Source organism: Drosophila virilis, chromosome 2, assembly GCF_030788295.1.
Source record: "Drosophila virilis strain 15010-1051.87 chromosome 2, Dvir_AGI_RSII-ME, whole genome shotgun sequence".
In the NCBI taxonomy this organism is placed as follows: Eukaryota; Metazoa; Arthropoda; class Insecta; order Diptera; family Drosophilidae; genus Drosophila; species Drosophila virilis.
The window spans coordinates 22,951,198-22,968,198 of record NC_091544.1 but is presented as its reverse complement, the minus strand read 5'-3'; the positions used below and the strand labels follow the sequence as shown (position 1 = coordinate 22,968,198).

At 37.3% G+C, this 17,001-nt stretch overlaps 1 protein-coding gene across 10 annotated transcripts in view; it reads right to left on the bottom strand.

Moving 5' to 3' along the window:
• LOC6629951 (uncharacterized) overlaps positions 1 to 15,919 on the bottom strand; it is a 32,846-nt gene extending 16,927 nt beyond the window's left edge. For 8 of the 10 annotated variants that reach the window (XR_004302726.2, XR_011416097.1, XR_011416098.1 and 5 more), the window contains exons 1-3: positions 15,600 to 15,919; positions 8,170 to 8,890; positions 1,078 to 1,233 (exon numbers count right to left, since the gene is read on the bottom strand). Coding sequence is in view for 5 of the 10 variants with exons in the window: in XM_070207002.1 (XP_070063103.1) it covers positions 1,078 to 1,095 (18 nt within the window). In the remaining 5 variants the exon portion in view is untranslated. Of the gene's footprint in view, positions 1 to 1,077; positions 1,234 to 8,169; positions 8,891 to 15,582 lie in introns of all 10 variants that reach the window. The other 2 variants (XM_070207003.1, XM_032432856.2) reach the window with 2 other exon arrangements.
• Positions 15,920 to 17,001: the final 1,082 nt, after the last annotated feature.

The window sequence follows — 17,001 nt, the reverse complement described above, 5'->3', positions numbered from 1 at the left end:
TAGCCATGAGAAAAACACCACACATCACCGAACATGACGGCACATCCTGTTGCGACATGTCGCGGTGGCATCTTCACCTGCGCCACGGTGCATGCGTGTGATGCGAATGTGTATATTTTTACAGCGTGATTCATATGTCAATCAACTGTCAATGTCACTCCAAAAAAAAAAAAAAAAAAAAAAATATTAAGAGAAGAAAAAGTAAGACCTTCGACGGGTTGAAACTGGCGTCCAAAATATAGGAGCAAGCGGTTCTGTTCTTCGCCGGAAAGCAGGGCAAGAATCATATGAAGACGGAGGGTTGCATGTTGGGCTGATTATTTCGACGGCTGATTTTTACGGTGGAGCATTTGTCTTACAGGCGTCTTCTCCTGGCACACATACAATTTTGTAAGTAAGTATAACATTCATATACATATTCATAACATTTTTGAGAATATGACAACATCAAATTGAATACTTTAGGCGGCAATTTGTCATCGGGTTTTGCTTATTAGTAAAATGAGTTGAAACACATGTTCAGGCACACCCTCTGGTTGCTGCCTCAGTTTTCCCAACTCATTTCCCTCCGCTGGAAAAGCCCAATGCTCGCGCAAAGGCAATGAATTCATCGTCAACGTCGCCGTCATCAATAAGCATAAGCCATTCATCAACCAAGTCCAAGTCGCAAGGCTGTTGGTCGTTTATGTTATTTTAAATTGGGAAATGTTTATGAATGATATGTGTTGCAGCCTGTTCAATGTTTAGAACGTGCTTAACACGGCGAATGCGTAATTTAATGAGTTTAATATTTGATTAGCTTTAATCTTAAATATTTTATTGCTTTTTGATGATTATTTATGCAGTGTGTGCTTGCGCGCTAGCTTGGCGCATGCTTGATATTGCTCATACGCAATGTTGGCCAATTTGATTATATAAATAAATGCTATTTATGCCATAGGCATAAATACGTGTATGTGTGTGTATGTCAGATCATACATATTGTGTATTATTTATCGTGCCTTATGAATGATTGCACACAAACGGAGGTTTTATTGTAGCTTTTGTTGCTGTTGGCGTTGCTTTTCGCGTACTTACCGTATTTATGGCAGCCATCGTCGCACTTGACGCAGTTGATGTTCTTGTTGTTCTTGTTCTTGTTGTTGTTGGTGGTGCTTGTTCTTGTTCTTATAGTTGTTATTGTTGTTGTTGTAGTGGTGGTGGTGGTGATGATGGGGATACAAAATCAAAAATCTGCAAAAAGGTTTGTATGATAGAACATATACGATTTCTGTATTTTTTTTTTTTTTTTTTTTTTTTTTTTTTGTTTCACATTGTTCGCTGCGCGTTTTGCTTTGGCGACATCTAATTGAATTTAACAGAAAAGGAAAATCGAAACAAGAACCAAGAAACCCATATTTGATGCAGTAAAATGTGCGCATAAAACCAAGAAAACATAGGATGATTGCTACAGAGAGGCCAAAACAAGTAAATGCATGCAAAGGGCCGAGGCGTACGAGAAGACGAAGGCTGATAAAACGTAGGAACAAAACATGGGGGTACAATCAAAATGTATGAAATATAGAGTACCTTAAATGGAATTGGATAGTTGGTTTTTGAGATACGGGATGGTGCATTTGGCCACTGAACTCACTGATGACATACTGATTTAATGATAGGCTGACTGGCTGACAGAGTGACTGATTGATTGGCTAGCAGGTTAAGGTATCTGTGACTGAGCATTGGAGCATTAGCGTAAATTTAGCAAACTATTCATTCCAATGTATAAAGCGTGACAGTGAAAATATCACCTTCTTTTTTGTGAAGCCTGTGAAAACGAAAGTTTTATATTTAATTTTCATTGTATGCATGCGCCGATCCACCATTTTCCCATGCTTTGTTCTCTGCCGATGTCGACTTCAACGTCGTCGAGTCTGCTTTTAAATTTTGTTTTGTAATTTCTTAGTTTTCTTTGTCTCTCATTATTTATTTTTGTATACAACAGTCTTTGTCCGTCTGCCCGTCTGCATGTTTTTGCTTTAGTTATTTTATTGCACGTTCTACAGATTTATTTTTATATTAAATAAACTATTTCCCTTCAAACCGACCCATACCGACCCTATCGACACATGCATGCACATGTAGGTCGCAAAAGAGAAATACGTTTGATTGTATGATGAGAGTATCAAATGCATTTTTTTTGTATTGTTAATAACATTAGGCATTCTACTGTGATGTATAATAATAATAATATTATATTACCTGTAAAAATGCAAATTGAACCATGGTACATATTTGCAATAAGAACTTGCGATCTCATAACTCAGCATATCCTACATTTTGAAGCATAAGTCGATTTCAAATTTTTCACGATAAGGCCCTAAGGACTTGGCTAAATATCACCTAAGCCAACCGTGCTGAAATAAAAATTCGTGCTGGTTTTGATTCAATACAAAACTCTATCGAAAGCGAACCAAACGTAATCTCTGATATATTGTCACGATTATGCGCCCATCTCCACGGTCGACAACCAGACATGCAGACCCTTTTTGAAAAACACAAACGCGGAAAATACTTATAAGCAGAACGATGCGGCGCACTCATAATGCAACAGACCAACATACAGACACAGATACAGATACAATGTGCAAAATGCTTTTGCTTTTCGAATAGCATGCAAATTTTAAACAGCTACGATAGAAGCCGAAAATGTGACGGCCAAGCCAAAGTATCTGAATATCTCCTCGTGCGGACGCTGCTTTTTAATTAAAAGTATTTACAAGCATGCATCTGTACATACTATATACATAGCTTGTAAATACATATGTGAGCGCACAGCACATTGCACAGTGGTACACTGGCACAGTGTGTCACACTGGGTCGACGTCGTTGCCAGGACGGTAGTAAGGCCCAAACACGCGGAATGTTGTCGAGCGCGACGACAATTTGTTTCAGAAAATGCTTGGCAAGGAGCCCACTAAAACACACCAATAAAGTGTCCAAGGGGCGACACCGCAGCAGCAGCAAGAGCTGAAAATTATACTTATCACTAAGAAATGCAGCCGAAGTAAAGGCCACAGCGCTAACCAATAAATTCCATGATAACTCAGTCTTTTGTATATGGATATTTAGTGTTTATATGCGCATGAATCTATATTCTTGTTTAATTGCTTGTTTGTATGATCTATGCAAAGTCTTGCAACTGTGGCCTGTGTCCGGTCATAAAAAAATATTGCGCCAGTTCAAATGTTTGTGTTTTCCCTGTTATGTTTTTATATGTGTGCATTTAGTCAGGTGAACACTTGAGCAAGCCACACAACAACTGCTGCCTTATTCATTAGTAATATCAAAAGCAATACGCATACGCACCATAGGCCACAACAACAGCTGGTAGCTAAACTATGGACAAAATTAGACGGCGGGCACAAATACACAGACAAGTGTACACACGTTTTCAATGTTAGACCACATGCTAAAAATATATTTTGCAACCGTGTAAATGCCAAAAAGAAAAAAATTAAACATATGGAGGAGGTCGGGTGAACGGAAGGCGGCAAGCATCTCTCATATCAAAATCCAATTAAAATCTTTCGTGTGCATTGAATATAAACAAATAAGCGCCAATCGAAAATGATAGACTTCTTTGCATAGTATATCCATATCTCGCTGCGTCAATAATGTTGGCCGGCAAAGTTGTAGTTGTTTATTCGTTAATTTGTACATGTCTCAGTGAGCCATAAGCTGGCCATTTTATTTTCATAATGGACAATTTCCGAACCTTATTAATCTTTGCTTTAGAGGCAAAGAACAGTTGTACGCGCAACGGGTACTTATTGCCACACGGCGGGGCTCAGCAGACCGCCTGTGATTTACGATTACATTCCGTCTTATTTACAGATTTTTATCGAATGTTTTGTCTAAGAGAAGTACCCTGCGTACTTGTTGTGATATATGTGTGCTCTCCGCATGGATTTCGAGACCTGACAGAAGCTTTATCAGACCAGAGAATTGGGTTAACAGTCTGTCGAAGCTGCAGTTTTGAGATTTATTTAAGCAGCTAATCTGCAATTAGTACAATTCAAGGTTTGTATGACCAAATTCAAAACATATATAGTTTTGTGATTTATATGTGGTTATTGCATTTTAGGATTTGTTTGCACAAAGTCATCTTTCACACAAAGCAGTTTATTTTCTTTATCGAGGCTTATTAGAATAATAAGCTCTGAAACTGTGGGGAATACAGATTTTCACTGTTCTCTCATAGTATCATGTCTTTAGCCCTAATAACGTCATGAAAAGTTACGTTATTCCGTACATTGGGCATTGAGTTAGCCAACATACCCTTAACAGATTTTAAACAGAGTATTGCATCGATTTGGGGAGATATCAGGGACAAATTCTGGTACCGGGAAACTGCGGATGACAAAGGAAACCACAGTTGTCAGTCTCTCTTTCCCTTCACGCTTCTGGGTGAAATTGAAAATAATTCGCGTATTTCCAAAAATAATATCAACACGTTTTGCGCTGAGTATAGCGTGAGGAATGAGGAATTTTAGCGCGCTGACAAGCAAAGTACAAGCAATGAGCTATAGTCTCAATCGCTACTTATACTTATATATTTTATTTTTTATTTTATTTATTTATTTATATGTTAGGATAAATTTCTGGCGCAGTAAATAAAAATTAATTTCTGTTTGTCATTTCGTGCGTGACGAATGCAGCAAACCTGTTGGCAATAAAATCAAATCAAATTTAATACGCTCACCAAATAAACAAGATTTGTCTCAACAATAGAAAACTGCACAAAAGCTGACTAATGCACCCAATAAATAATCTTGAAAGATGGTGAAGGTACAAATTTTGCGTAATGCAAATAGAATCTGCTATTTGGACGTGGCTTGCATGACAAACGAAACTGCTTAGGGTTGACACGGACGCTATTAAAGCTGATGATCATAATGATGTTGATGGTGACTGAAAAACAGAACCGCAGGCATAAATAACAACCCAGACGCCTGTAGCAGAGAAGGCAACCAAGGCGCACACACAGTGGAGCAAATAAAATGTTTTAATTAAATAAAGATGCACACACTCAGTGTTCATAATCATCGAGCGCCTGCCATAGTAAAAGGCACCTATGGGACAGACAGGGCAGAGACGCACAAAACTGTAACGCCGGCCAGCCAAGCAAAAATCTTGGCCAACGCGATAGACACGCCTTGTAAGTCACAGACGACAACGACAACGACAACGACAACAGCAACGGCAACGACAATGGCTGCACTCTTGCCAAATGCATAAACCAAACAAAAACAAATGCAACAAAAAAAAGATACAACCAAAATCGACCAAAAACCCATGCAGAAGTGTGCATTATTCATTGCAAGAAATGTCGAAATAAAACGCCAAGTTTGCAATACAAAACATTACATGTGCTCATCATTAGAAGGCACAGATAGAAGGCGCATACGGATACCGATATAGAAACAGATACATACATGCACACATATTATACAGGCACATATAGACAATATATAAATATATATATATATTTGAATACTATCGGAGGCTGGGAATGGCTTTGGCACAATCATCCACGTTTCATCTATTGTTCAGCATTGTTGTACTCGTTGCTGTGGCATAAGTTCCACTTCAAAAAACATAAAATACGCGCGCGTGTATTTTTAGCAATCCGTTCATTTGATTTACGATTTCATTAAATCAGCTAATGGATATGATCCTCGCCTCGCCAGCAGCATCGGATAAAAAGAAGAGCCAACCTGCGCTGATCAGCATTCATCCCACTCTCACTCTCTCCCTCTCTCTCTCTCTCTCTCTGTCTCTCTCTCACTCTCCCTTCCTCGCTCATGCGGGCACAACGTGTCGACCACTGCAGGCGACCACCTGTCGTTGTCTGTATGAGCCGCCGGCCGCCAGCCGCCAGACGCCTACCAATTATGTATTATTACGGCGAGGCCCATGGCAAACTTGCAATTCGGTCAGACCCTAACCAGTGGGAAATGGGTCTAGGAATGCGGCAGAGACATAAGCCGAAGTCCATCCAAATTTTAATTATCCCAAAATGACAACAGTGTAATTTGCTGACACAGTTCTATACAGTCTCTTCGGGATATTATGCATGAATTATCTATCTGATTTTTTCTTTTCAATTAGAAACCGATTATGAAATTACTTCTTTAGCTTATGTTTTGTTAGATTAATCTCATGTAAGGATTCCATATAATTTTATATAAATTAAGGCAAAAAGTGATACGGACTACACTAACAAAACTGGTTAACGATTGGTGAGACAAAACGTTCTTCTCCCTTGATGCAAACGGCTAAAATTTGTCACTGGGGCAGCATTTTGTTCGTCAGCTGCCATATTTGAAATGATGTTGCCGCCACACGTGCCACATTTGTTCAAAATAAATTTGAGCGGCAGCGAAGAGAAATTAATAGTTCATCAAGCAGCTAACGCTGACAGGCAGACGACGGGCATCGTCATCCCGTCGAAATGCTAGACGCAAAGCCAACAAGCCAACTAAGGGATACGACTCGACATTTTTCCATTGCTGTTCAATGTATTTTTTGGCGCATGTTCTACTACATTTTAGTTTTCATGTCGTACTTTCATAAATATCTTTTTAGTTATTTGCTTATTTGCCTCCTTTTTCTTAACGCGAGTAATAAATAATTGCATGTCTAACATAACGTGACTTTTACTATCTCTTTCAGCAATAGATTAAAACACCGCGATCTTTGAGTACTAAACTTCTTATATATTGCTCGATTTTCAGCGGCTTCCTTTTTGGCAACGTGTTGGTTGCGATACAAGAATTACCGCATACGTAATATGCCAAAAAAAAAACCTATCCACGTAAAAATAAATAAGCAAAAATAAGAAATTCCATTTTTTCGGTGACGTCAATTGTCTATTATTTTGCTTTTGTCATAAATCTGACATATTCGTGAGAAAAAAATGTTAAATCAAATTCAAGGCTCTGAGCTTGAATACATTACTTTGAGACTTGGCAGTGAAAAACTGAAAAGACTAAATGTGTTTATTTCAACTAAGTGTGTCGGTCGAGCTATACACAAATTTTCCGACAGCCCAATACTCTGTTTTCAATATAACGACAGCCCGAATCAGATAGAAAATTCCTTCTTAATAATGGAGCGTGGAAGCGATAGGTTCATATCACAAATTCTTTATCTATTACAACTGTTTTCGATATTCAGCATGGCAAATTGCGAAGCAGTTGTTGTATAAAACAAGCATCGAGTTCATTGTCGAATGAATCAACGGATAAAGAAACATCTCATACAAACAATATTTATACTTTCTCACTCTAGAAACAGAATATAAAAACTAATCGGTCATTTCTCATCTATATGGATAAAAAATGTTTTATTTATTTTTATCTCGGTTAGAAAAGAAGTTCTTGTACTAATAATCGAAACACGTTGCACTTTCTACTTCTTGATTAGACTGTCGATTATTCGTTTTATGTATCTGCCATAGACTTGACTTATAGGGGTAAATTAAGGCGAGTAAAGACTGATTGCAAAATTGTGAAAACATTAAGCAATATTTTTTCTATTATCATATTTTAGTGTTGACAGAGAGAGAGAGAGAGAGAGGGATAAAGAGAGAGGCTTGATTCGTAGTTTTTTCAAAAAAGTTTATTTTTCAATCAAAAACGAGTCCGTTCTTTTAGACGTATCATTCTGCAAGTTTATAAATAAGACAACATCTTAAAGATAACTAAATCAGACACTATTCGGATTTTGCCATATAAATGTATCCACATGCTCAGCCACGATATTTAAGATTAGTATAAGTGGCCATCGTATTTATGTGTTGGTGAATGAGGTATGTTACTGTGTGTGTTTGTCTTTGTCAGCACTTCATTGAAATAGTTATTAATACCACATAATGTATGCAAGTACATACATATATAATATACATTTACATACATTACGCACACAGAGATGGCAATTTTTCAAAATACATTGCCGAAACAACAAGACATCATAGCATAGTATTACGCGCTGCAGATGGCACTTGTTATCATAGTCATATCATATCACTTGTTAGTATTAGAGGAACAAAAAATGTGTCTTCAAAAAAAAAAAAATAGGCAAGCAACCGAAAATGTGTTGGGATTGCATTCAATTTGCGCTTACCTCTCTATTGGGCAATGCATTTGCCTGGGTCGTGTCCCACAGTGCGTATGATGAATTTCCTAGATGTTGATTGTCGCTGGCAACGGCAACGACATCAGCTGCGAAAATGACAACCAGCGTCTAATCCACGGCTATTGTTTTCGATGTGCCGTTTATATCTTGCTGTATATAGAAAAATTATATGAATGTTTCTATGTCCCGCATCCGCTTTGGTGTTGACTTGATTTTCCACGGCTCGTGCTTATGCTGAGGACGATGATGATGATGATGATGTTGTTGTTGCTGCTGCTACTGCTGCTGATCTGATTATAAATCTTGTTAATACTTTTCACTGATTTAGTTCATTTTTTCCTTTTTGCTTTGCTTGTTATGTGTGCTATTGTTGTTTTTGGTTTTTGTTTGTTTTGTTCTTTTGTTGTTGTTGTTGTTTGTTTTATTTCACACGCGCGCGGAAAAGGTGGGCCAAACACAAGGCGTCCATTTCTCTGACTCTCGCTGGTTAAGCAAGAAACAAGCTTCGCCTTGTTTTGTTATTGTACTCGCATTTAATGTGCAATATTTTAAAGGTATACGTAAAAGCTAAAGTTATACCTCTGAACAATTATTGTTGAAAGAGTGTTCGATTTAATTGTAATTTGTATTTTATATATTTTCTGATCGTTTGTTTGTAAAGAGGACGGCTTGACACGCATTTTAAACTACATACATATTTAACAGCTACCTGTATAAACGAAAGAATGGAAAATTGATTTATGCCGGTTTCAAACACACATATTTGATTCAATTGTTTGGAATTCCATCAGTCTCTGATGTACTTTTTTTTTTATTATATGTATATATTATGTATTATATAATTGCTGTGCTTCATTAAACAGTTTTGAATATTCTTTTAGTACTTTCGTTTGGCACTTTTCAACTTCAATGCATTCTTCTGAGTTGTTATAATATGAAAAACACATTTTTGCGCTTGGCTAACAACTTCGGTTCAGCTGCAACAACTAACGGACTAAGAAGTTGTTTTGCGAAAGAAAATTGAGAAAAGTGCTTGCTTCAAGCTATATTCTCTTTAGAAAAGAAGAAATTACTTAAGTTTTCAATGCGTTTTACTCAATTTGAGTTTGGGTCGTTGTTAAAATTTGCGCATTAAGCGCAAAGGTTATGGTTTGCTGAACCCAAAGGCGCCCTAAAAGTGTTCAGCTCCCTTCCGAGGCAACCTCCTGTCCCTCCCAGTGCAGATGTTCTTGTTATCGTCGTCGTTTTTATATTAAAAATAACGCTTGGCGTAGAAGTGTAGAAGTCAAAATAAATCGATAAATGGTTGCTACATAAAACAGCACACAGTCACAGTCACAGACACATCTACAGATACAGACACACGGCTAACAACATCAGCAACTACAAATATACAAACATCATCAGAAACAGCAAGAACCACAACAACAATAACAATATAAGCATCAACATCTAGCCATAAACAGCCTACGAACAACAACGACATAAAATGTTTTTCTCTGGCTCCTTGAATCGTCCTTTTACCAGCATCTCCCAGCCATCCGCCACCAAACAGCAGCCAGGCAGCATCTCTGCCAGCATCCTAACTCACACCATCAACTCGCTCATTCATGTACACAGGCCGAGCGGGAATGCCGAGCACTGCGTTCGTCGGTTCCGTCGTTCATTTTGTTCTCTATCTGTGTGTGTGTGTGTGCTTCTGTTCGTTTACACGCACGCATGCCTGTCTGCCATTTCGTTTTAAGGCACTTCGTGTGTGTACATGAGTGTGTGTGTGTGTGTGTGCGTGTATCTGTGCCTGTGTGTGTATGTGCGTGTATGCTTGTATTCGCGATTGTATGTATCGGAGGCTGATGCCGTTTCTGTACTCCACATTACCACATTTGGCATCGTGTGTTCTTCCGCGTAAGCAGGTATACACATACATACACTTGTATAAGTGCTTGTGTGTGTATGTGCAACTCCTACATTTCTTGGGAAAAATCAATTAAAATTTAACGCACGTTCTGTACGCACTTTATGCGAATCTCTGTTGCTGCCATTGCAACATCCACCTTACCCTGAAAAACGGTTTCATTCTGCGGCGGCCCTGCGAGAAGCGAGTTTAATTTGTTTCATTTGAATTTTAATTAAAAACTTTTATAGGTTCAATAACTCTCAAATGTACTAAAAAAAAAATAACAGCAACAAAATACGAAAAGCTGCGTTCGAAGTGAAAATTAGCCTTGGCTTCTGATTTTCATGTAACAGCTGTCTGCCAACTCTAAATTTACTTTTGTTGTTTGTTTGTTTGTAAGTATGCTAGTTGTGCTTATTGTCAGTGACAAGGAAAAAAGGGCGTGTCCAAATTTTAATTCACATTGTCAGTAGATTAGACGGCGAGAACGGCGGGGCGTATTCAGTTTATTTAAGCGGGGGCTTGTTTACCAACTTTTTAATTGGCGGTTAAGCCTGCTCAACGTGCACAGAATTATTTGGAATTAAGGAACTGTTACATACGTTTCTTGCTTGAGAAATATATAAAATGCCGTTGCAAAATAAATAAATCACGCTTAATGCCTTAGTGTAAAATATGCCCAGCTTTTTACTTTTACGAAGCTAAGTATTTATACAGAGCATCCATATGGCATTTTAGGTATTATTATAAGTTGAGCTTCAAGATAAAGATAAAGTTAAGTGAATATGGAAATTTACACATATGGAACATGACACTACGCCATATTTTCTAAGGCTGAAAACAAACAAATGACAAAAATCGATACGGATTATGTCATAAAATAGTTCCCATGTGATTATATCCTTCAAATCGGTAATGAGTTATCTTATACAATAAAATACATTTGATGTGTGTTAATTTTTGAAAATATCATATTGCAAACATCCAATTGTTTCTATGACAGTTAAATATTATATAATATTACGTATATCTCCTATCTTCTTCCTGCTAAAAAGGCTTCGCTCCCTTCTTCTATCGTTAGGAACACCCGATGGCCGACCAAGTTAAAGTTAAGTTTCTTATCTACATATAGAATCCCGCCCACTCTCTTATTTAAAAATAGAAAAAAAATAAAATAACACAAAATACGAACTCCAGTATAATTTAATTAAAATAATCAGTAAAAGTCAAACATAGCATTAGCTTGCTCACTAAGTTCAAAAGATTTGTTGTTTCTCAAAATATCTTAATTCATGTCAGGAGCCTATCTTACATCAATGGAATCACTAAACGTAGTTAGTATTCAGTATTATCATCAGATTTAAAAGCGGATACGAGTTTTTGTTGAGAAAACGTTTTTTTTTTTACCAATATATTTTTAACACTCCCAGCAGTAGCAATTTTGACAGTACTGATAATCAATGCTACAAGCTGAACATACTTAAACCAAGTAATAAAATTGTTAGTTACCATGCACCTAAGCTTAAGACGGAAATGCTGACTTAACAGCAGCTGAACCTAAACATGGTTCAAAATGGTTTTGTTTTTATACCCTGAACCCATTAAAAATGGGTAAAGAGGGTATAATGTATTTGTGCAAATGTATGGAACAGGCAGAAGGAAGCATCTCTAGCTCCATAAAGTATATATATTCTTGATCAGCATCACAAGCCGAGTCGATCTAGCCATGTCCGACTGTCTGTCCGTCCGTCAGTCCGTATGTATGAACGCAAGGATCTTAGAACCTATTAGGGCTCCATATAAATGACGAATTTGTCAAATATCTTGAACAAATAAAAATTATTTATACAAGATCGTTCCTATGGCGTCCCATATGAATACGATTTCGCATAAATTTAGGACACATAGTGAAATTTTTAAACGCCGAGCTTAGGCAAAATATGTAGAAAAACAAAAAAGTTTTCCATAGAACAATTTTATGGTCGACCGCTCGTTTCTATGGCAGCTATATGATATATTAGTCCGATCCATCCGGTTCTGACATATAGCACATATGTGTGCATCAGAAAGAGGCATGAATGCAGTTTCACGACGATAGTTTTAAAACTTCGCATAGAAACCGACAGACGGACAGTCGGACAGACGGACATGGCTGTATCGACTGTTGATGAAAATATACATGTATATACATATATGCGTTACACATCTCGAGACAAAATTATAATACCCCCTGCAAGGGTATACAAAAAATAAAACTGATAATCGGCGACCTCTCATCTGTTAGCCTGGCGTTTATTTGGTTTATAATATGCATAGACATCATCAAAATGTATGGATGTTGTCTTTTGATGAAACCACAAAACTCTTTGAACAAATTTCAACTTACGTATATCCTCCGATTACCAGTTTTAATAAAAAATCTGGGCGCATACAAATAAAAAACTACAAACCGAAACTTAAGGCAAATCTTTATCAAATCGAAGTAATATGTCACACGGTTTCTCAGCCATAATTCAAAAAGAGTATTTAATCTTCGGCGTTGCAGAGATGGCCACAGAGATGCCACTCTTTAAACAGTAGCAACAAAAACGCTTTAAATTATTTTCTTTCTTCACAGAATATGCAAACTTGTATTCGTTTATTTTAACTTACCGACCTATGTAAGAATTTTCTAGGATTTTAGTCGCGCACATAAAAAAAATGTAAGTACAATTTCTTAAAGCTGAGCAATGCAAAAATCACAATGCACTTCAAGCAATGTAATGCCAGCAACCACAATCAAAATACTAATCTTAAAACTCAACTGTACGCCCGGAAACTACAACAACTTGTAAGGTGCAACGGCAGCTTTTGCTGCATGTTTGCAATTTGCCCAGATGCAGCTGCTGGTTGCCATGGATATTATCCGGGGATACTGCCTGGACAATCGAGATCCTGCGCACAAAATTTAACTACGTTTTGCCTATATGTAAATAGCTGCTTCTAAAATTAAACTGAGCCCGTTCGATAGACAAAATGGACCCGCTGACTGCGAAAGAGCTGTGCAGTGTTGTAAAATGTCACAAATTCGTAAATTAAAGTCAACAAATGACTATATTTAAAAAAAAAAGAGCACAGCCAAGCATTGTTCAAATAAAAACTGACTGGCGTTTGTCTTTCGCTTGGTTTGTCAGTGATTAAGTACCAGAAAATGGGTGAAGGTCAGCACCGCTACCACTGGCCCTGCCCCCGAAAGAAGTGCGAAGGCTTCTAGGCGCACAGTACGGCTAGAAGGCCATTAACTAAAGGCAATGGCAGTCGCCCAATGCGCTGGCCGCAAAATGCACAACTGCTGCAAAGGTAAGTGCACATATATGGACTCACACACATATGGAGCATATGCAAGGCAAATGCAGCTGCATAGACATTAAAATACTGCCAGTTCGTGGCATACAAACAGGCGCGAATACAAGCACACATATGGGCGCATGTATGTGCACACATTGTGGCACGCATGTATGTACATCAAACAACAAAACAACCCCCACCCGTCGTATTTACTCAAACTGAAATGTTTTCATAATTTTACACTCACACATGGACAGACGCGCGCACAACTAACACACTGATAAATCTTCAGCTGGCGCCACTTCACTCCTTTGCTGCCCCATAAAACCCAGCGACCGTCTGCTGGCAGGCAGAGAAACATCAATACTTTGCTTGTTGTTGTTTGCTCTCTATTCATTCCATTCGCGCCCCCTACCCCAGCAGCATCCCTCCAATTACTCACACATTCAACGAGTACTCATTTAAGCGAAGCACCCAATGCTCGCAGCATAACGGCAAAGTTAACTCTCGCTGAATCGCTGAACCTGAAGCTGAGGCTGAAGCGTTCGTTGGATCCGCATTCGTTTGTACCGAAAATTCGGGTCGGTTGTTCGGGCGTTTTAGCTTCGGCAACGTTTATCCTTTTTGGCTCTATATCTATATCCGAATGATGCTGTTGGCGACTGCACAGTGTACATCATGTAAGTGAAATGTGTATTTCATTGATATACGGCTAAAATAAATAATTTAAAGATTTTCGAATGTCTTAAATCTTAAAATAAATATGAAAACATATTTCAAAAGAAATGAAAACTATATTCAGTTTTATACTTTAAATCTTTCGAACTTCCCAATATAATGCCCAAATACAATGCACACGTGCCAATTGTTGGAATTTATTTATTATATTGCGACAATGTGCAGTCGTACTACTCGTCGTATGTGTGTATATATGTATGTTAAGATACTTGTTGTTGTTTGTGTATATATATTTATCAATACGTAAAAATGTACGCATATCTGTAAGTATGTCATTTGGTTTATTACTTTTGCTGAAATGTATTTGTACTAGAGTGTATGTATACTATGTGGGCTACTATGTTAAAAGTTTGTTTCTCCCCGTGGATTATGGCCAAAACTTTGCTGCCATCTCTCTCCGATGACGCCAAAGCGACAAATTATTTGTGGAGTAGGTGGTAGTTGGGTCTGTGTGTTATGTGTTTGCTCTGAAAAAGTTTAAGGCTACTTTTTTGTTATTTAATTATTTCTCGTGTCTTGGCGATTCCCTTGTGAATGGTTGATTTCTCCCTAACTTTGATGCTGGCCCTAAAAAACTCTTGTCGCTGGTTTTGTCCATTTTATATCGTTCATTCTACCAATCTATTGACAGTTTTTCAATGGTTTCCAGCATATATATATATATATAAAACCGCTGGCTCTCATTCATTCGGATATAAATAACCGTTCGATTATCAACTTATCAAAACTTGTGTTTAATGTAAATTAGTTTTAACCACTATTTGAATTCTTTACAGTAATGTGTGCTGCTTTACCCCTAAACTTTCTACCTTGGACGTATCGTAGTTGTAGTACAAAGTTTCCTGGCATCACACACACATACACACACACACACACACACACATTCGTAAAGTACAGGAAAAATCCAAACGTAGAATTATGTTGAGCCATTATTTTGCTTTGCCAGCCAGCTGGGCGTCCTACTGGCTGGCTTGGAATATGTATCTACACATGCATATGTATGTGTACGTAGTCACATAATCTCGATTTACACACACAAACGCCAACAGGAAAACACTCAGTAACACTTAGAATTATTGTTTTTGGCTCATAATATATGAATTAAGATGGCACTTCTAATTTTTCTATATAAATTGACAACCCATTGACTTTATGTGTATATACATATATAGAGTGCACATTGTACGTACGTATGTATGTACGTATGTATATAATGCTTTGGAATTTATACAGTTATACACACAAATAATCGTACATCAACGAAGGGAAAACTCTCAATTTGTCGCAAAATTTTCTGACAACATATATTGATGTCCAATAACAATATGTACAAACAACTTTTTCGGGAAAGTTACTTAAAATATTTGGTTTTTATATTTTATTAACTAATTTAATTTTTCGGATACATTCAACTCTCCGCCATATAGAAGATCACGCACATTTTTTCACATTTTACCTGTTAGTTATTTAAAATTTATTGAAATATCGTTTTGTTTGTTATATACACGCGTTTATTTAGTTTAATATATGTATATACATATACAGAATTTATATATTTGTGTATGCAAGCATACATATGTTTTAACGGTTTGGAAAACAACAAATGTTGGGCTAAAAGTTTTATCAGCTCTTTGGTTATTTTACTATAGTTTCTTAGCTTTCCTCTATGTATTTTTGTAGTGTAGAAAAAATTAAAAACGCGCCGTTGGTATAAAAATGTTTTAGCTTATGCGATTTTGACGTTTTGCATGCGAACCAACAACTATTTTGGCCAAATGCGCGCTGTCAGGCCAGAAGCTCTCTAACGAAGATGCTTCTTGACGCAGCACTAGCAGAACCTAACGGCTGCTGTGCAAGAGAGCATTTAAGAGAGGGGGAGAGCAAAACAGAGAGAGAGAGAGAGTAAGAGAGCTGCAACGATTGTCAAACAATTGAGCTTTTTGCTAGCGTCTGCGCAGTAACAAATTCTTTTATTCAATGGCCCAAGGGCATTGCCAACAGAAAAGAACCGCGCGGTTCTTTCAAACGGAAAGCAGATGCTCCAATATACAGTTTATATAAACACTTCACTCATGCGTAGCTTCTACAAAGGTAAAAGGAATTAGTTAGTCATATCTTAAATTTGAAGCACAAGCATGACGAAGGACAAACCTTTATTGATATATTCTTTCTTTTTTTTTATATAGACAGAGCAATGTGAGGTGAGAAAGTGAAGTGTGGCTAAAATAAATGCGATTTAACATATATGCAAATAAAACGCGGCTATAACCTCTTCTTCAGTATATTTTGCGAGGCCACGATTATCAATGCGAAGTACCAATAAGGGTACTTTCCTTTAATTTCGACAAAATTGCCATTCGAGCTAAATACAAATCCGAAAGTTAAATAATATCAATCTGAAGTTGAAGCGAATTTAATATTTAACATTGCATAGTATTTATCAGTTTTACAAATATGATATTTTAGGATAACACGAATCAGTAGCATAAGCAGCTGCAGCACAAGAGAAAATTGTCTCCAAAAATTACTAGGAACGTGTACCAAAAAATTATTGCACAAAATTGTAAATACGAAGCACAGTCTATATAATATACATATAAACAAGATCCTTGTGTATAGTAGAAAATGAGGAATATGTGATCCAGTCCACCCACCATAGAGACTTAAACAATTCTTTTAATAAGGAATTTCTACTCGATAATTGGATCGAATGTGAAATCCATTAGCCCCGGCAATCCCGACAAGGCGATTGAGAAAACACCACATCTACCTAGTCTACTGCATACTCTTGCGATACTTTGATACTTTTTCAGTTAAATTTCAATTTGTTAGTCGAAAAATAGCATAGCTGTACATAG